This window comes from Miniopterus natalensis, chromosome 21, assembly GCF_054644295.1.
Source record: "Miniopterus natalensis isolate mMinNat1 chromosome 21, mMinNat1.hap1, whole genome shotgun sequence".
Taxonomy (NCBI): domain Eukaryota; kingdom Metazoa; phylum Chordata; class Mammalia; order Chiroptera; family Miniopteridae; genus Miniopterus; species Miniopterus natalensis.
The window spans coordinates 7923649-7944466 of NC_142101.1; the positions used below are offsets into that span (position 1 = coordinate 7923649).

At 42.1% G+C, this 20818-nt stretch overlaps 1 protein-coding gene across 5 annotated transcripts in view; it reads left to right on the plus strand.

The window, feature by feature from the left end:
* The window catches only part of TTC13 (tetratricopeptide repeat domain 13), a 59194-nt gene that overhangs the window by 31360 nt on the left and 7016 nt on the right, over positions 1-20818 (plus strand). For 3 of the 5 annotated variants that reach the window (XM_087828967.1, XM_087828969.1, XM_087828970.1), the window contains 12 exons: positions 318-434; positions 1399-1509; positions 6910-6992; positions 8375-8516; positions 8776-8950; positions 10855-11011; positions 11893-12023; positions 13131-13263; positions 14073-14165; positions 14765-14848; positions 15595-15679; positions 20675-20784. In XM_087828967.1, coding sequence (XP_087685093.1) covers positions 318-434; positions 1399-1509; positions 6910-6992; positions 8375-8516; positions 8776-8950; positions 10855-11011; positions 11893-12023; positions 13131-13263; positions 14073-14165; positions 14765-14848; positions 15595-15679; positions 20675-20784 — 1421 coding nt within the window. The remainder of the gene's footprint in view (positions 1-317; positions 435-1398; positions 1510-6909; positions 6993-8374; positions 8517-8775; positions 8951-10854; positions 11012-11892; positions 12024-13130; positions 13264-14072; positions 14166-14764; positions 14849-15594; positions 15680-20674; positions 20785-20818) is intronic. The other 2 variants (XM_087828968.1, XM_087828971.1) reach the window with 1 other exon arrangement.

Below are 20818 nucleotides of genomic sequence, written 5' to 3' on the forward strand. Positions count from 1 at the left end.
AATGATAGGTTGGGGAAAAAAAGGTCACATTTCAAGAAAAGCAGCATCTGTGGTAACTCAGAATGTGGAACAATCACAGGACAGTTGCTGCCATCATAGCTCATTAGCCCTCCCCCTTGTAGGAACAGAGAAGCCGCCTCTCAGCTTGTTGACCTTGAACCTCACTGCTTAGTACCCGGGGTCGAGGATTCAGTCTGTGGACAGAGTAATACTGAGAGTGGAGCATGCTGAAGTGTAACTGAGAAATTAAAAACATTGGCAGTTTTAGGGTTGATCGTTGGGAGTTTTCTTTCCTAATTACACTTTTGGGTTTATAGATTCTATCCCCTCTGGGACGAATTACTGAAGCAGTGAGTGATCTCACTAAAGCTATTCAGCTTCAGCCCTCTGCACGGCTGTACAGACATCGGGGGACCCTGCACTTCATTTCAGAGGCAAGTACTTTTTGCTTTGAAACACCTCCTTTTGTGACGTTAAAGAGTTCTCTTTCCTTCTGCCTTAGAAAGCTGCTGTAGGTTTGGGCTTGGGCTGTTGAGTAATGTGTTCGTGATGCAAGACAGCTAGTGATAGGAGCATTTTCTTTAGCTGAAATTGAACCCATAGAGGAACATTAAGTACCAAGAACACATTTTCTTTCTCAGACGGTCAGCAGTAATTAGTTTTGGACTAGGGGGACAAAAGAAAGAGAAACAGAAGAGAAGTTTGGTTCATAGATTATGCTTCAAACTTTCTTGCAGATGTCAGCGTAGGGGAAGCAAGTGTGCCTGCTATCGATGTGACTGTTAAACTCAGAGACACAATTTGAGTTCCTTTGGGTATCACAGCCCGAGAACCATGACCTGAGCTAATACGGCTTCCCCAACCATAGCCCCCTTCTGTTGGTGACCCAGATCTAGCAAGGTTTTCTTTTATCATCGCAGTGGTGTTTATGATGGCCACAGTCATCTTCTTGGGTTTACGTCATTTTTTATAATAATTTTTTAGTGCAAAATATATATATATTTTTAAATCTCATCGTAACACTTTTGAAGGTTGATCTATAACATAATTATTTTAGAAGCATTCAATATAATAAAATATTAGTACCAGAAAATAATTATTAAAATTTCTCTAACAGGTTTTGATTTTAATATTATTTAAAATAACATTATTTTTATAGTCGAAACAGTATGCTTAAGTTAAACCTTTGAGTTTTCCCCATCATTTTCCTAAGAAAATCAGTGATTTAAACAAACAGTATAAGAATTCAGCTTAATAATCCTTGTGGTCATGAAAAGTGTCCTTTAAAGCTAAAAGGGGCACAGAATAAATTGGGATTTTTTTTCTGTCCCAGTCCAAAGTAGGAAATGTTCAAATCTCTAATGAATGCCACTTTGTTTTCTACTCTCCTTTCTGTAGGACTATGCCACAGCCCACGAAGACTTTCAGCAGTCCTTAGAACTGAACAAAAACCAGCCTATAGCCATGCTATACAAAGGGTTAACTTTCTTTCACAGAGGACTTTTGAAGGTGAACGTTGTGCGTTATGTGTACAGTCTAATGATTCTGCTTTCGCTTTGCGGTGGGAGGAATTCAGTGGAATTCAGTTGGGTGTATTTTCAGGTGATGTCTCTCAAGTACATCCGGTTGGTTTATTTCGGAAGGTAGTTGGAGTGAACATATTTATTGAGCTCTTTCTATTTGGTAGGTATTTGGAGGAGTGTGCAGAGGGGAGAGGAGGAAAGGTTAGTAAGAGGGAGAAATGCTTTTACACTGTAAGGGGTACAGTTTACAAAATGTTTCCCACGTATAAATACACGAATGGAAGTAATATAAACAAAGTGCTTTAGAAACAGATAAGAAAGATTCGTTAAACTACAGAGTTGGAGAAAGCTCCAGAGAACAAGTGGACTTTGTCCTGGGCCTTGAAGGCGGAGTGGGGGTAGGTGGGGGAAGAAGGCACATCAGGCAGAGAGGAAAGCGCGAGGCTGGCAGCCTGGAAACAGCCCACCCATGGAGTAGCAGCAAGTCAGTGTGTGTGAGGGCGCTGGGGCTGGGAAGCTGGTTGAGGGGAGGGCCTACAAAGTCTAGAGGCCTCTGCCAAGCATTTTGACTTCTAGTTGCAGGCCCAGAGAAGCTGTACAACCTAGGTATGGGGGGAAGTATATAGTTAAGACCAAATCTGTCATTTAGAAAGTGGATTTTGACACAGTAGTGGCCAAGGAGTTTCAGGCAGAGGGACTGACGAGGAGATGTTGCTGGCGGTCCAGGCTGGGGGTAGGGAGACTTAATTGGGCTCCTCCAGGAGCAGGTTGGGGCATCTCTGTGATTCATGGATCACACTGCTGTCCCCTGAAGAGTGCTCTTGGGAAGAGGAGTTGAGGGAAACAGGAAGGGCGTTACCTTAGCTGACCCAGAGTGTGGGGTAGAAATGCTACCTCCAGCTGTCCCTTCTCCTTCCCTGAGCCACATTCTCAGCATGTGCTGAGAACCTGCTGTGCAGCAGGCTTCCCTGTGCCAGGAGTAGGCCAGAAACACAACTGGGGGCCAAGAACGGAGCTCTGGGCCTCTCACCTTGGCCCCCTCAGTGTCCAAGGCCTGGCATATAGTAGGCGCTCTAGTACAGGACACATCCAATCTGACTAGTTGAAGACAGTAATCTGGACAGGTGAAAAACACTTCATTCTGACTAGGAGGTTGAGAGAGTCTTCACAGAGAAGGTTGGAAGCTGTGAGCAGTTTCAGTAGTGTGTGGCAGGGAGGAGAACTCTGCAGAAAGAACATGGTTTTGTTATTGGAGAGAGTGCTGAGTCTCTCTCTCTCACACACACACAGGGTGGGGAGAGGGTTTACCTTTAAGAAGGCCACATGTTATGAACCCTCAGTGTTATAGACAGTGCCTGTCACATAGTAGGTGCTCAATAAGTATTAATAGAATCAGTGAATTTCAAGGGCAGAGCACTGGATTTGGAGTTGGAGGCCTTGGTTGGAGCTCTCACTTTGAATCATTGTAACTGCACCGCTGGACAAGTTACTTAAACTCTTCCAGCCTTTCCTTCCACATCTGTCAAGTAGAGATGCTTCTACTCTCTGCCTCTTAAAGCATTTGTGAGAATTAAATAAAACAGTGTGTGGGAAGTTCTTTATGAGCTGTAAACATGAATCAGGTATTAATTATAGTGGATACTTTACATGTGAAAATTTAATCTAATCTACGTTTCATAGACTGAAAATAAAATAACTCCCATTCACTAAAAGCCAAACCAAAAACGACGCTTGCAAATTTTATTTCATGCCCCTCAGACCCTTTTTGCAAGTACGTGGAGGGTAGTCCTAGCAAGGACTTTCTTCCCTCAGGATTCAGACTGGCAGCCGTAGGCTCTGAGAGCAGCTCTTTAACATGTGCTTTGAGCAGCTGCCGGATGGACTCTTCCAGTTATTTCGTATCTGCCCTCTGTGCCTCTCACCTCTCAGTCACCGTAGATAAAAACTTCAAAAGCACCACACTATATTCAAAGTCTATCCCTTGAATAGCTCATGGAGGAGAAAAAGATTTGAATATAAAAATACCAACTGTTAGTATTAAGAAATTATTTTTCAAAGTAAACAAACTTTTACCTGTAAAGCCAGGTTTAGGCAGGTGGACAGGCTCTGTGTTATTTCAAAGTGAGGGTTTTTCAGAAAAGAACTGTGACAGAGACACTTAATTACAAAGTGGCCCAGGACTAAGATTCAGTTTCCTTTATTCTAAATTTGTGTGATGGGAACCTAGAAGCAGTGCGCTCGTTCTCTGAGCATTAGAAGCCCCTCAGGAGCCCAGCCTCACCAAGTGAGTTGGTCCTTCCCCCGTTTCCTGTGCTCACGACCACAGCATCACCGGGTGTAATAGACGGGAACTTTCTCTCCGCATTTTTATGATCTGCGGCCCAAGGAGGTCAGAGTGTTTACATATTGTCTCCTTCATCCCAGTGGCATCCCCCTGAAGTATAGCAGGAGCAGAGGGTGTCCCAGTTACACAGATTGGAAACTGAGTCAGTGGTGAAATGCCTTCGTTAAATTAATGAACTTAGTTTAGTTTGGATATCTCTTGTGAACTGTTGAGACAGAGTGTTAAATGGACCCATGAGTGAGCTGTCTTTATATCCCAAAGGGCTCTCTCCAGGTCAACAGCAGTATAGAAATTAAGTGGGTGATTCCGTATTGACTCTATAATATAATACATTAGCAATATATTGGGCAATATCACATGACAGATTTCACAGCTGTCCAATTCAGTAGATGTATCAGACGTTTTGGATTTTCCTAGGGAAAAATCAGCAAACATTTTTCTGTTAAATTCTCTTTTATCTGTGTTTCAAGGATACTTAAAAAATTGTGTATTCTGAGCACGTATTTTTATCTGCCTTTCCGCTGAGAGTTCCCCGGGGTTCTTCTCTCAGTCGCAGAGTGCTGGCTGCCCTCCAGCTGGTGAGGGAGGCGGCCACAGAGGTGCTGGTTGCTTTCGCTACACTAACGGATTCAGAGCAAGTTCACGTGCTTAGAGATTGATTCATTCAAACATAGTTTCTTTGTTCCCAATGGCTTAAAATCTTGATTCTGCTATGTCCCCTCTTTGGCAGAATGAGGTAGAGAGCTGTGCAGTGATTAGACAGGAACCCCGAAACCAAAGCCTCTTAAAAGCTGAAGAGAAATCAGACTTTGAAGAACTGTGGCGTCCGAGCATGCTGTAAGTGCAGTGGGCAGCAGATGTCCCTGGGCATCTCCCCCAGACGTCCACAAACACTCCAGCCTTAATGCCCCAGCCGGACTCGAACCCTCACCCTCCTGCCACTGTCCTTCCTCCTGTCCTCCCGCGGGTTAACGCTCTCCCCCCCAGGCTCTTCAGCTGAAAGGCTCCCTACCCTCCCTTCTCCCCATCCCCAGACCCAAACAGCCACGCACTTCTGTCTTAGTTTCCTTTTACAGATGTCTCCCAAATTCGACCCTTCTTTTCTCTCCTGAGACACTGTCTCAGTTTGAACCACCTCCTACTTGGGCTCCGTGCTCTCCCTGTCCAGTCTGTCTGCTCTGTCGTTGCATAGCGGTGATCCTGTCTAGAGAGTCCGTTCTGTGAGGTCACACACCTGCCTGCAGCCCCCAGTCCTCATTGCTTGCTGGGACCCGCCAGACTGCAAGCATGACCCCAGCTGACCACACTGGCCCAGCCCCCGTCTCTTCTGTCTCCACCACTCCTACCCGTGCAGCCTGCACTCCTGCTGACCACCCCCTATCCTGAGCACCCTGTGCCCCTGCGCATCCCCTTCCCCATCCATGAGGCTCTGTCTTTACCAAGTTCTTCTCTTTCTCCGAGACTCGACTCAGCTGTCACTTCCTCTGTGAGGCCTGTTCTGTACTCAGGGTCAGTTAGCTGTGTCTTTCTCTTTATTCCCAGAGACTTTGACTCGTATCTCTATTGTAGTTCTTAGATTGTATTCTAATAACCTGGGTAGATGTTAGCTTTCTGACTCGACTGTGAGTTCTTGGAGGACAGAGATAACAACCTGCTCATCTTTGTCTCCCCTGTGCCTCACACTGCCCGGCACATAGTAGGCACTCAATACATGTTTGTTGAATTAAAAATATAGTTGTAAAAAATGTTTAAATCAAGACTATGCCACAACAGGAAGCCTCATTTACAGGGACTTTAACATTTCTTAAATATTAAAATTTACCTATTCTCGTCTTTCTACTAAATAGTGTTCAGTTGGATTCCTTAAAGATCAGGTCGTTGTCGAATTGTTGCCTTTGAAGAATTTTAAAAAGCCAGCCTCTCTTGCCCTGCTGCCCCCCCTCGGAGAAATTCAAGAAGCGGGGAATGAATAACTTTTTGAAAATAAGTAGGATTCTACTGCTTTTGCAAAATGATCTTGTGTGCCTACCAAATCATTAAATATTTATTGACTGCCTACCATGTGCAAGGCATGTGACATCTTTAGTAGTTTTCTGCTATGAACTGATTATCACAGAAGTTGTAAAAGTCTCATTAAAGCTGTTAGAAAGTATGATACTTTGTGTCCATTAACTTAAGATACATCTTTTCCTTGGAAATGTGTGAAATGTCTTCATAATCTTTTATTACAGTAAATAATCAAATCATAATGAAAAATACATTCAGTTCTGGTTTAAGCCTAGGGTGTTTGCTCTGAAACAGAATGGCACCTTTTGTAACAGTTCTCACAGGGAGAGTCCCACAGCAGCCAATCACGGTTTCCTAAGGCTCCTCCCTGCAGCTTGTTCCTGCGGGGCCTTTACTCCCTTAGCCCCAGTGGCCGCCACTCCCTTAGCCAAAGGCCAGCCACTGTGCTGGCAGGAGCAGCAGCTAGGCCCCACATGCCTAACTTTAAGGTTTCTGTTTTGTTTTGTTTCACTGTTTCTTTTTCCTTATAGATGATGGGAATCCTGCAGATGGCCCCTCTAGGAGCCCTTTTGCTTGTCCCATAAACAGTTTCACCTTGGGCTTGTTTTTTCTTTCTTCCATTGGTTCAGTTTTATTGCTGCTAGTTTTGATCATTTTGAGTGATTTCACACAGTTACTAGGCTTTTGTTGTTCCATGGGCTTTTATTCATTAAGGAAATGATATTAATAAGAAGTTGATATTATCAGAGTGAAGGTCCTAATGAAAAAAGACATGAGAAGCTGTTTTCCCATTTTGAAAGGGAGAGACTTAAGGCTCTGCTATCGTTCATAGGAATGCATTTGCTTACTACTGAAATGGAATCCTCCAGATTCATAGTTTATTTACTTTCTACCTCTCTCTTTTTTTTAAGTCCTTCTATTAAAAAAAAAAATCACTGAAAGACCATGTATAATATAGAAGTGCTTTAATGATTTAAGCGAAACTCAATTTTAACAGTTATGCAAATGAAATAATTTTCTATATACTTTTTACAGGAAGCTATTGAATCCTTCAAAGAAGCTCTGAAGCAGAAAGTTGATTTTATCGATGCGTATAAAAGTCTGGGGCAGGCCTATAGGTAAGTAGAGTAATAAGACCTGGGTAGGAGGGAGGGTGTAGAGTGGGAAAGCAAGAGCGCCTCATATAATAGTCACATCTAAGTGAAGTTGCGTATCTTAACCAAAAAATCGCATAGGCGTTTACATACTTGTTGAGATCTCTGGAATATAGAAGGAACCATGTATCAGATGCATGTTATCCAGCTCTTAAAACAACTTCAGTTTGTATGTATATATTGGTCTAGAAAATGAAAGTCTTTCCCCAGTTATTGTTTTGAATAGTGGCCCTATAAGCTGTTGCGTTTTAGATGCTGCTGTTCTTTAGGCCATAACTAAGGTTAATGCCCACATCGCTGTGATCTGTGTGAGGGTTCCTGGAATAGAGGGATGAAAATGCTGCAATTCTGATGCATCTCTGTGGGGAATGGGAAGCTGTGCCTGAACCCTGGCTTCCTGGCTCCAGGCATGGCCTTGGGAAGCAGAGCCATTCTGACTTAGTAAAAGGTACTCTACAAGTTAGAAAAGAAAGACAGTAACAGAAATCCCCTTCAAAACTCTGTTGGTACGTTTTCAGGAAAGATTAAATTCAAGAGCTTATGTATCTGACGCGATGGCCGGAGAAGTTCTTATCCTGACTTTAAGAAAGTATATTTGGACTCATTTGGGACTTAAGGGGTGAAATTATCCTTCCTGTGCCATGGAGTTGTTGGAAATATCAATTAAAATAGACTGAAAGCACCTAGTAAACAGTGAAGTACTGTGTAAATGTAGGCTGTTACATTTTTAAAATATTCATTATTTATAGAAAATGGACATATGGGATATTTTGAAGATACTTTATTGTTTGTAAACATTCTAATATATAAAAGAAGTTGGTCAGTATTAACCATTTCCATTCTGAAATCACAGATCTAAACTACTTTTATCAGAATTTTAAATTATATAGCAATATACTAGACTTTAAGTAACTTTAGAGACAGAAAAATGTATAATTGTAAGCCTGTGAATTTGATTCATAATGCTAACCTCTGTATGATTATAACCTACATACTGTTTTTTCTGAAGGAGAAACGTATGTTTCTATCCAAATACTAAAGTTTATACAGTTTTTTCGGGGTTGGAGCTCATCATGAATTAGGGAAAGGGGTTTGAGTAAGCTACAGATTAATTCCCCAAAGAATTTCAAGAGTTCTGTGGTTATCCTGTAACCTGGTAACATTTGAGAAAAAGTGAATGAGATGGGATGTGTCGAAGGCCACGTGGCCGTGAATGGGAAAACTGAAAAGGGGACAGCCATGCTGAGGCCTGTTAATCGCAGATTGGACCTTAGTCCTGGAGATAACTTATTGAGGTGTTTACTAAAGTTTCTATGCTGTGTTCAAAACCATTGTTAAATCCCTAGAGAACTGGGCAATTTTGAAGCGGCCACCGAGAGCTTTCAGAAGGCCCTGCTGCTCAACCAGAACCACGTGCAGACGCTCCAGCTCCGGGGCGCGATGCTCTACCACCACGGCAGCTTGCAGGAAGCCCTGAGGAACTTCAAGGTGAGCCCAGTGAGCCCTCACTGTGGTGGATTTTCTCGAACAAAGTCAGCGGAATGAGTGGGCGGGGTGGGAGAGTAGTGTTTCTACCTCAGCAAAAGGAAAGAAGCACCGCTGCCGTGCCCTGTAGGCCAGTTCAGAGCATGTGTTTGGTCAGGTTTCACCTGGAGGGAGAACTCGCCTCACTCCAGGCTAAGGAGGAAAGCACCTGATCGCTCTCTTCAAGGCCCTGACACTAACGGATTCTCTCCCTCGGCCTCAGCGGTGCCTGCAGCTGGAGCCGTATAACGAGGCGTGCCAGTACATGAAGGGACTCAGCCACGTGGCAATGGGACAGTTTTACGAAGGGTTAAAAGCACAAACTAAAGTGATGCTGAACGACCCTCTCCCAGGCCAGAAGGCCAGCCCCGAGTACCTTAAAGTGAAATATCTCCGAGGTAAGCCAGACAATTGCAGGACCATTTACTTCCAATACACAAAGCTGTAGAAACCGGATTGCTTGTCTCTCTCACGCCCACGCGACAGCTGAGTGTCCAAGGCGTGAGGTAGCTTGTCCACAGCCTCCCCTCGGTTAGTGGTGGGATCTGGACTAGACAGAGTCCATGTCTTCTAGAGACCAGTTCAGGATTTTTCTTCCGCTTCCTACATATTTTCTTTCTAAAGTTAAGAAAATTTTACTTAAGTCAGGAAAACGTAGCTTGAAGTAAATGTGACAATCATCGGGCTATTCATGCCTTACGTCCTATCCAATGACAGGAAAGTAATCTTTCGTGAGGCTTTTACTGTTGGTGTAAAGGCAGCATCTTCGGTCTGTCATTACTTTATGGAGAAATTAAATTGGGATGGGAGGAAAGCACATCCTTGAGTTGTCCTGTTATTAGCCGTGGTCTTACCTTCGTTGCCATTCATAGAGATGCTTTTGTTTTTCATATAAAGCCCAAATCTTTACTTCCATTTCTTCTCTTCCCTTTGTGACCATTAGCCATCTATACCAGTACTGTCCAACTGAAAAAAATTGCAAACTATGTATGTAATTTAAAATTTCTAGTAGCCACATTAAAAAAGTAAAAGCAAACAGGTGGAATGAACTTTAACAGTACATTTTATTTGATCCGGTATATCCACAATATCAGTTCAACATATAATTAATATGAAAACACTGTTTGTTCGATATTTTACTTTTTTTATACTAAGTCTTCAAAATCTGTACTTATAATACATCTCAATTTGGGTACTAAATTTTCATTGGAAATATTTGATCTAAACTTAGATGTCATAGAATTTAAAGTTGAAAAAGTAGATTCATATATGCAAGTTGTGTCAAACATACTGAAGTTTTCTAATAACTGAATCAAATATGTTTTTAAGTTTAAATTAATTCAAATTAAATGAAAATCTTACATTTAGTCTCTCAGTCACCCAAGCCACATTTTAAGTCCTCAGTAGCCAGGTGGCTATGGGCTGCCTGTTGGACAGCACAGCTCTGTACTAAATCACAGCTTCCTCTGTCTTCCTGGTTTAGGAGAACTTGGACTTGTAGGAGAACTAGAGACTGAAGGAGGAGCCCTGCATGTCCTGGGGTTGTTCCTACACTGCTTTGTAGAGAGAAGCAGCGGCCAGTCAGTCAGTTGATGAAATTGTATACGTAGGCAGTTATTCATCTGTTAGTTGACAGAGAACCAGACTCAGTTGATGCTGAACTTGGATTTTCAGAATCGGGAATTGAAAAGTGAGATCTTTCTGTAGTTCTTGGAAAGGTGGTTAAAATTCAGCCAAAGTGGGCCCAGGTTGACTGGCTTGTATTTCATCCTGGTGACTCAAACCAGTTACTCCGATTATCATATAATAACAGTGACTTAATAAAATTTGGAGTCTCCATTTAGAATTCTTTTTTTTTTTTAAACTTGTCTTTATTGTTGAAAGTATTACAGATGCCCCCTTATTTTCCCCCATTGACCCCCTCCACCCCACTCCCGCCCCCTCCCCAGGCCTTTACAGCACTATTGTCTGTCCATGGGTTATGCATATATACAAAAAAGTTCTTTGGTTAATTTCTTCCGCCCCCCCGCCCCCCCCGTCCCCCTCCGAGATCCCTCAGTCTGTTCCATGCTTCAGTGTCTCTGGATCTGTTTTGTTCCTCAGTTTATTTTGTTCATTGGATTCGACATATAAGTGAGATCATGTGATACTTGTCTTTCTCTGACTGGCTTATTTTGCTTAGCATAGTACCCTCCATTTAGAATTATTGTAATTAAGTAACAGTTTGTTACAAAGTATTTGAATGGCAGCCAACTATAGAAATGCAGTATTGGGGTGTGCCGATCTCATTTCCTATCTGCAGAGTACTCTCGGTACCTTCACGCGCACCTTGACACCCCTCTGACGGAGTATAACATCGATGTGGACCTGCCCGGGAGCTTCAAGGACCACTGGGCCAAAAACCTGCCTTTTCTCATAGAAGACTATGAAGAGCAGCCAGGGTTGCAGCCCCACATAAAGTAAGTCTTTAAATGAGTTTTTTCTTTTTCAAGACTCAACTATAAGTTCATCATGATATCTTTTCATCATGTGTTCATGCTTTTTATTTATTTTTAGATTTGACATATCTGCAAATATTCTTTTAGTTTATAAAGTACTATGAAACTCAACTTTGGACACCTTTCTTCTAGACTGATCTTCCCTGCTAATTTTAGGCAGTCTTCAAACTTCAGATGTGCTTGTACTTACTGGCAGTCTTTGATATGCATTGTTCTTTTTCCATGTTACTTTTAAAACAAATTACTTAACATACCGGAAGTCTGAAATTACACTACTGGCTAATTCCTGCTGCAGTGTGGCAAAGCGGAGGTGCTAAAGGGCTGTCCTGTCACATAGCAGATCTAGAATAGATACTGATTCCTGGGAATCCGCAGTGTCTTAAAAATTAAGAAAAGTTGTAAAGATCAACTCCCTCACTCTCTACAAAGAAGGGGGGAATTCAACTAGAGTGGCGAGTGATCAGCACATTTAAAAGGAAGAAAGTATGAGTCCTGGGGGTGGGGGTAAGTTTATCCTACCGCAGTGCGCTGCCTGGAGGCGTGGGCGGGGGGGGGGGGGGGTCTGCTGAACTTTAAAGGGCTGTACTGATTCCATTTTGCAGACATTCCCAGGATCTCAACAGAAGCAAATGCAAATTCTTCCCAGGGAGAAGTCCGTGCCAGTGTGGGCCCCAAGTATTCCCCCAGAATAAGGCAGTTAGTGTGAGAATCGGCAGAAACCTACGTGGTCCTGGGTTTCTTGGTTAGTTTTCCTGTGGAGGAAGTGACTGCCCTTCAGGTGTAATTTGACGGCCTGACGTCTGCTATAAAGGTCCTTATCACGTACGTACTGTTTCTTCCAGAGATGTATTGCATCAGAATTTTGAGAGCTACAAGCCCGAAGTACAAGAGTTGGTTTGTGTAGCGGATCGTTTGGGATCACTGATGCAGTATGAAACTCCCGGTTTCCTGCCGAACACAAGGATACATAGAGGTATTTGACACTATCTGGAAATGGAAATATTTCTGACAAAAGAGCAAGGATTGCTAAACCACATTGTGCTTTAAAAAAATCATTGTGCTTACTCAAGATCTCCATGTGATCATAACAGAAATGTATAGATTCATTCATCTGATTCTGGAAGAAGACAGATCCCTGCCTTGGCTTCGTTGCTTTGCTGTGGCATAGTTTTAGACATAGAATACAGGTCTGAGGCATTCCTTTAGACAGACGGCTCAGCCACAGGCGCTGTGTCCTTCCTGCATGTGGGACTTCCAGCTGTTTCAGTAGGGAGCAGAGGGGAGGGGACGACTTTGGGGGTGTCTCTAGTTTCCTCTGATAGATTTAGTTTTAGTAGGGCCATCACAATTGTAGTGTGTATCCAGTCTTGTTAAATTTTCAATACTTGTGATTCTTTATACAGTTGATCCTCGAATGACACAGGTTTGAACTTCATGGGTCCACTTATGCATGGATTTTTTTCAGTACATGTGTTAGAAAATTTTCTAGAGATTTCCTTTCTACTGTAAAGCAGTCTCATGGATCACACAAGGCTACCATAAAGCAGTCATATTGCTGGCCCTTCCCTGTCAGTACATGGAATCATTATACCTGCAGATAAGTATAAACTTTTTCCACAAGCTTTTCATTTTTGATGTCTAGTGTTAGAAACACATCATAAGAGAGTATTGATGTTTGTGAGACAAACAATTTGTCTTGTAAATAGGCAATGTAAACATACGGTGTTAGTAAATACAGTACAGAACTATAAAGGTGTTTTCTCTTCCTTAGGATTTTAATAACATTTTCTTTTCTCGAGCTTACTTTATTCTAAGAATACAGTATATAATACACATTACATACAAATATGTGTTAATCCACTATTTATGTAATCAGTAAGGCTTTTGGTCAACAGTAGGCTATTGGCAGTTAATTTGGAGAGAATCAAAGTTATATACGGATTTCCAGTCAGTGCCCCTAAACCCAGTGTTGTTCGAGGGTCAGCTATATAATGACCCTGGAGTTATCCCTGACACACATGGAGATCAGGCCCTGTAGAGTGCCCTGGTGACCCTGTTTTCTCAATATTCTTTCTTCCAGCCATGGGTTTGGCGGCTCTGGAAGTCATGCAGGCTGTGCAGCGGACATGGACCAACTCGAAGGTCCGCATGAACGGGAAGACACGGCTGATGCAGTGGCGGGACATGTTCGACATTGCGGTGAAGTGGAGACGGTAGCTAGTGTTTAAATGAAACAGACTAGATCTGATCGTTGTAAAATAACATGTCTTCTCAACCGGTTTCGAATTCTGTTTTATTTCCTAACAATAAGTCTTATGCGTTATATTTTCCCCTCTAAAATTTGTCGGAAATTGCTGGCATCATTATTCTTTGAAACACACTCAATTAATATTTAAGAAAAAGGAGCTATCATGTTTCCAAGTACAGTTTTAAAAGAAGTATTTTAGAAAAAGCAGTCTTTTTAAAAAAAGTATGTTTTTATTTATTTTAGAGAGAGTAAGGGAGAGGGAGAGAGAGAGAGAAACATCGATGTGAGAGAGAAACATCTATCGGTTGCCTCCAGTATGCACTCTGATGGGACCAAACCTATAACCTGGGCATGTGCCCTTGACTGGGAATCGAACTGACGACCTTTTGGTGCATGGGACGACACTCAACCACCTGAGCCACCCAGCCAGAAAAGCAGTCTTTTTGAAAGAGCATGTACCTGTGGTACCTTTGCCTGAACTTCAGTGTATGTCCCTTTATAGTTGAAGCGTGTGTCTGGATGACCAACTACAGTTTACATAACCGATGATAGTCACTTCCATGAGAAAATACTGTTCTGCTAGTAACCCTATACTGACTTCTTCCTTGGCCTAGTGGGAACACCTAGTTGGAATTGGCAGGTTTGTGTTTCATGTTTGTAGTTATAATTACTCTCTCCCACTTTTACAAAGACTTCTATATGTGTTATTTTTAATGCCTTGGAACCTTTCTAAGCTGTAAAAGGTCTTTATCTTTAACAAGCTCTGTTTTATAGGATTGCTGACCCAGACCAGCCAGTGCTATGGTTAGATCAAATGCCAGCACGAAGTCTTAGCAGAGGTTTTAACAACCACATCAATTTAATCAGGTATGACTCCTCTGTGCATCTTTTTTTGTTTTCATAGGAATTTATTTTAAATAGACAAGTAGAGACCATGAGGGACCCATTCATTGCTCCTTTCCTGGTGACCTTGACAAGGGCCTGCACAGCCTCACTCTGTCCTGCAGAGTCCTGCCTGCATCCTCTCAGCTGGTCCAGCTGCAGAAGGAAGCTCAGTGTCTTCTCCAGGCTCTTTGTTTGATGCAGAACTCGAAGAAGGGTCAGTGCCCAGATTTTTGCCTAGGATGTCAATCTTCAATAGGTCCTAAAACATGATAGAAAGTAATTAGATAGAGAACATTATGTTTATCATAATATCTTGATAATATTGCGTGGCACACAAAGGATTTGAATCAGTAACACTATCTGGTTGCTGAGTTGCCCAGAGGTTTTGCGAGTTAGGGACATGGGTGAAGTGCTCTCCTCTTTACCTTCATGTGCTTAGCCACTCGCTAAATAAATGAACAAATAGTAAACAAATGCCTAGTATTAGTAACAGTGAATTTCCCAGTCTTTTTTGCTACTTAGAAATTAGATGTTGTTTGGAATGTATTCCTTTGTAAAATTCTTCATTATTTTTCTTACAGGGGTCAGGTGATCAACATGAGATACCTGGAATATTTTGAGAAAATTCTTCATTTTATTAAAGATAGAATTCTTATTTATCATGGGTAATCCTTTAATTTTTTTTCATAGCAGTTGACTGATTTCATATATTTGTTATATTTATGAAAGTTGAAAACTAAGCCTACTGACAGAATAAACAAAGTGTTTCAAATGTTTACATTGTGTTTGGAATCATAAAACCTTTCATAAGGACTTATCAGTCTTCTTTTAATAACAAACTCCATGGACCTCAACTGAATGTGTTTAACCTTATACGCAATATTGTAACTTTTCTAGTTGCTTTCTTCTAAAAGTCAGGATGTTTCTTTGACATTCTTTATAAGGATTTCAGCCTTAATATTTATTCTTTTTCACCCGAAAGGTAGGGAGATACAAAGGTATAGATATAACAGTGAACAGAACACTGGAGAAAAAAGAATTCTGAGTGGGTAGTTATCACCAAGTAAATATAAAATTGATATAAAAACCTAGCATGGAAATAAAATAAATAAATAAAACACCTAGCAAGGTACTTCATATGAGCCTCCTTAGAAAGAAAAAACATTTACTTCTAATGTCAGAGTTGGAAAAGGAGAATCAGGTTTTATGACCAGAGTGTCTGTCCATTCTGCTTTTCCCTATTTCACCTTCTAGATGGGCTGCTGTTTTCTTAATTCTCATCTGTAGCCCAGACTCATTAGGATTAAACCAACCCATTATTTAGACATTTTAGCTGTGATCCAATTAGAGGAAAGAGCATAATTATTACATTTCTGTATTAATTTTAGTTTCATCTCTCTCTCTTTTGAAGAGCTAACAATCCTAAAGGCTTGTTGGAAGTTAGAGAAGCTCTGGAAAAGGTACACAAAGTAGAAGACCTTCTTCCAATTATGAAGGTAAGTTTATCATCAAAATCGCAGTACGTTCTTAGGAAAAAATTAAACTACAGCACTTTTTTAGTTGTTAAATGCCATATTTATTAATATTGTGCTATAAGTGTTTTAAAGTTTATAAATTGTGCTACCTGAAAACATTAACATAAACACACTGAATGATAACCAAAATAAAATAAAAACAGGCATCAGATTCAAACATAAAAGCAAATCTGTGAGGAAGCAGTTGATACAGGGAACAGAAGGAAACTTAAAAATATATACAGCTGAATTCTGCTTCTGGTCACAGTGGAGTAGCTGGTACTCAACTGCCCTTCCACACCATATAGTTATAAAACTGGACAAAATATAAGGCAGCCGTTTTCAGGTATTAGACAGTTAACAAGACTGATTCTTGAGAGAAGGGAAACACGTGAGGTGAGCCCCATGTTCACCCCAGCTTTATGCCTGGGATTATTTACTGGACCACCGTATAGGTATGTGCAGCTGAAGCAGAGTCTTGCTGAGCTAAGGAGGCAGAGGTTGGAGTAGGGGGTTTGCTGAAGTCGTTGAAATTTGCAAGGCAGAGTACAGAAGAGGAGGGACCCGTGCAGTGGGGAGTGCCCAGAGGTCAGTACAGGAGTTCTTATCACCCTGACTGAGAGCTAGGTGTGCACATGCAGTGAGACTCCGAGAGGTTCCCCAGGGAGTGGCTGTTGTGGGGTTGAGAGCTGAGCAGAGATATCAAAGGCTTAACAGTACTGAGAGTCAGAGTTCTGGCTTGCTGATGGAGGAGTCCTATGAGCACCTTGGGCATTTAGTTAAGACTGCAGAAAGGACGCACTGTAGGGGTAAGCCCACACTCTAGAGTGAGGTCTATATCCTAGGACAAAGGACAATTTCTAAAGAGATCACCCTCACAAAGAATAAAACTGAGCCTAAATGGATTAAATGGATCTGCTAGTAATTTGCCTGCCTGCTAAAACAGAATTCAGTACCCTTTAAAGGAAGGCATCATAATCTAGACTACTTAATTATCAGATAAATGAAGAAAAACAAACCAGATAATAGGACCAGACCCTGAGATGATCCAGGAGTTGGAATTAGCTGTTTTATAGTCCTGTCTGCTTCATAAATGTATCTAAGGACGTGAGGGAAAACATGAGCACAGTGATGGAGAATCTCAGCAGAAAAATGGAACTATAAAAAGACCAAAAGAAAATTTCACAGGACACATTGTCTTTAATATACCATGAGGTTTACTTAGCAGGATGCAGAATGCCTGTGCGTCATCCTTAGTCTTGGGCCCAGGAAGGACCCAGATGTGACTTTCTAGCACCCAGTCCCTTTTATTTGCCTGGTTATATGGAGACAGAGTCGGTGCCCACACTCACAGTGAAGCCAGCACTTCGGTTTTGCATATGGCTCAAGGTCTGTGTGCCAGTTCACAGCTTGCGTGGTCCAGTGCTGTCTTCCAGGTCAGGGAGTTTCACAAGGGCCTATCATTTCTCAGGGAGGCCAACAATGTAATACTACTCAGTAATAAAAAAGAGAGAATATTGCTACACATAGCAACAGGGGTGAGCCTCAGAAACATCATGTTGAGCAAAGGAAGCCAGATACAGAAGAGTGTGATTACATTCGTAAGGAGTTTTGACTGATCTGTAGGGATAGATACTGGCTCAGTGATTGCTTTTGAGGAGTGGGGTTACCTGAAGGGTTAGGAGGAAGTTTCCAGAACGATAGGAATGCACTCTGCCTTGATTGCAGTGGTAGTTACGGGGTGTATACATTTGTCAAAGCAAATTATACATGTGTGGTTTATTGTATATAAATTTTACTCCAATAAAAAGTACATAATCTCTCTTCCTGAGAGATTTGGGCCAGTATCATAAGGTAGATAGTAGCAATAGAAAAGTAATAGTTAGAATTCTCATAAATTAAAAAAAAGCCTCAAGTAGCTAGACTAGCAGACTAACAACAACTAAATATCAAGTAAATTAGCTGGGAGATCAAACTGATGAATTCTCCCAGAATGTAGTTAGTATAAAGGGACAAAGCACTAGCTTGGCTGGAGCAGCTCAGTTGGTTGCATGTCGTCCTGTGCACTGAAGGGTTGCCGATTCGATTCCTGGTGAGGGCACACGTCTGGGTTGCAAGTTCAGTCCCTACCTGGGGCTTGTGTGGAAGGCAGCCACCTGCTCGATGTTTCTCTTTCTCCCTGTCTCCCTTCCTCTCTCTAAGCATGTCCTCAGGTGAGGATTGAAAAAAAAAAAAAAGAAATATAAAATATGAGACAATATCTGATAGAAGTTCAGGAAGGACAGAAGAGAGATGAAGAAGCCGAGGAATTAGTTGACAGACACAATAGAAGGAAAGGTTGCAGAGATGAAAAGATTAGTGCAGGGCCTGATAAATGTTCAGGAGGTGAATGTCCAAATACTGACCCCAGACACTTTCTGATAAAACCTTGGGACTTCAAGGTTAAAGAGGGTTCTTAAAGACTTGCACGTAGAATTACCGTGTGATCCAGCAATTCCACTTCTGGGTATACATCCAAAAGAATAGAAAGCAGGGACTTGAGCAGATGCTTGTACAAGCACACCCATGTCCACAGCAGCATTACTCACAGTAGCCAGGAGGTGGAAGCCACCCAGGTGTCCACGGATGGAAGACTAAATAAGCAAAATGTGGTCCATCCATGCGATGGAATATTATTCAGCCTTACAAAGTTAGGAAATTCTGACACAGTGCAACGTGGATGAACCTTGGGGGCCTTATGCTAAGTGAAATGAGCCAGGCACAAAAGGACAAATGCTGTATGATCCACTTACGTGAGGCACCTAGAGGAGGCAGGTTAATAGAGACAGAAAGGAGAGTGGTGGTTGCCAGGGACTGGGGGGGAGAGCAGAGAGTTAGTGTGCAGCGGGTCTGGAGTCAGTTTGGTGCGATGGAAAAGGTTCTGTGGGTGGATCATGGTGATGTTTGCACAACATTGGGAATGTGCTTAATGCCACTGATTTGTACATTTGCAGGTGGTTAAAATGGCAAATTTTAAGTTGTATATATTTTAACATATGTATATACATACAGAGGAAGAAAGAGAGAGAATAAAGAGAATATCTTAAAGCTTCCAGAGAAGAAAAAAATTAAATACTAGGAAGGAGGGTCCCTCTGGCACCTGACTTCCCTCCAGCAGTAGTCGACTCTAGAAGACATGAAGGAAATTTGTTGGAACCAGCATACGAGTGTTCAGGTGCGAGGGTGAAATAAAAATTATTTTAAACATACAGTTATGTAGAAATTCCCTCAAGCACAGATCCTCCGTGTCAAAATGATTCACAGACGTACATAGTCTCACCAAATGAACCCAGGAAAGAAGGAAACACAAGATACAGGGAAAAGTGATGACAGAGCAGCCAATGAAGTGGATTCTGAATGCATAACGTTAAAAAATACAAAGGCCTGGAATGAAAGTACCGGATAATGCAGCGTTGGAAGGGGAGGGAAGGAGGAAAGCACGTGCAAATGTTCCTGAGGTGTTTGTCTTCTCAGTGAGAGAATATGGTCGTTGACCTGGGATAGTGACAGAAAAATGCAAATTTAAATAGATGAAAAATTAAAGGTAAACACCGAAAGCATTCAGATGGGATATATCACCTTCTAAACCCCTAGAAGGCAGGAAAATGGAAGAAAGAAAACAAAGCTGGTTCCAGTGAAAGCTCATAAAAAGAGGAAAAAATAACGTATGTAGGAAACTGTAATGGCAGCAACCAGCCTCAGCGTGACATTAGTGATCGGTCCCCTTATCGAAAGACTGAGGAGAGGCAGCCAGGTGCCAGCGCCTAGATGTAAAATCATGGTGACTGTCAGCTGCAAGTGCAGCCCCAAACCTGTGTTATTTGGTGACTCAGGTATCATGAGCTACAAAGATGTCCTTGGTGACATGGTTTTCTGAAATGGTAAACTGCTCTCAGTAAAGTTCCAACAATATATGCTACAGTCTGTCCTCAATTTATATGCTGTTTGCATTCCTGGAAAATTCCCTGTGCATTAAAACTGGAACTAAGATTTAGTGTACAAGTGTAATTATTAAGTTATAAACAGGTTCTCCATCTTTGTGGAAGTCCAGTGGGGGTGTCGAGTAGGCTTGGCTCCCACCCACCTAATCTCTGTAGCCACCAAACTCTCCCATAAATTCCCCAAATGTCCCCCAGAGGGCAGAACGGCTTCGCTGAGGGCTGCTGGGATGCACCTCATAGAAAGAACACTGGCATGTGTTTCAGTCTTTAATCTTTAGCTTTCCTGTGGGTATTTTAGGCATTTAAATGTACTATATTGGGCAGAATACAAAATCAGCTTAGAGAGATTTTAATACTTTATATGTGTGTCTGTTTAAAAGGAAAAGCTTGATGGGCCTCAGTTGCTCAGAGCTGAGAGGCCGAGCATCTGAAACTGCCTCTTACTCGCCACCCGAGGGCCATTCTTAGCTTGGTGTAGTTCCTGTAACATCCTTGTCTGTGGTCTGCACAGTTGGCGTGTGAACTCCAGCTGTATCTGAAACTCCCTAGTTGGCAAATATAATTCTAAACAGTTTTCAGAAAAATCAGAGTCCACTTTGAAGACGCATAGCACGCACACAGGTGTTTTGAGTTATGGGGTGTTGGGTGTAACTCTTCTGCTAAGTCAGAGTTGCTGCTGATTATGATGGACATGAGAGGAACCCTTTGGGAGCTCCAGAAGTGAGCAGCACCCTGGCTGGTCCAGGAGCTGTGAGCCCTTGGTGCTGAGTTCTCTGCGGCCTCCTTAGGCGCCATGCTGCGTGTAAGCTGGGCTTAGAGTTTATGTTGGGGCCTGAGGACAGGCAGAGGCGTCCTGTCGCTAATTGCTGAGTCTCTTGTGTCAGGGACTTCTGTGACCCTTCCTGAAAACACAGTCTGAGTTCACCCCCCAAAGTAGCCATTAGGGGTATACAATTAATTTTACACTAGTAACGTGAATTTTCTTTTTCCCTGAAAGCAGTTTAATACTAAAACAAAGGATGGGTTCACTGTGAACACAAAAGTTCCCAGCCTCAAAGATCAAGGGAAGGAATACGACGGATTCACAATCACCATCACAGGAGACAAGTATGTGCGTGTCCCACATGGGGGTGTGGACAGC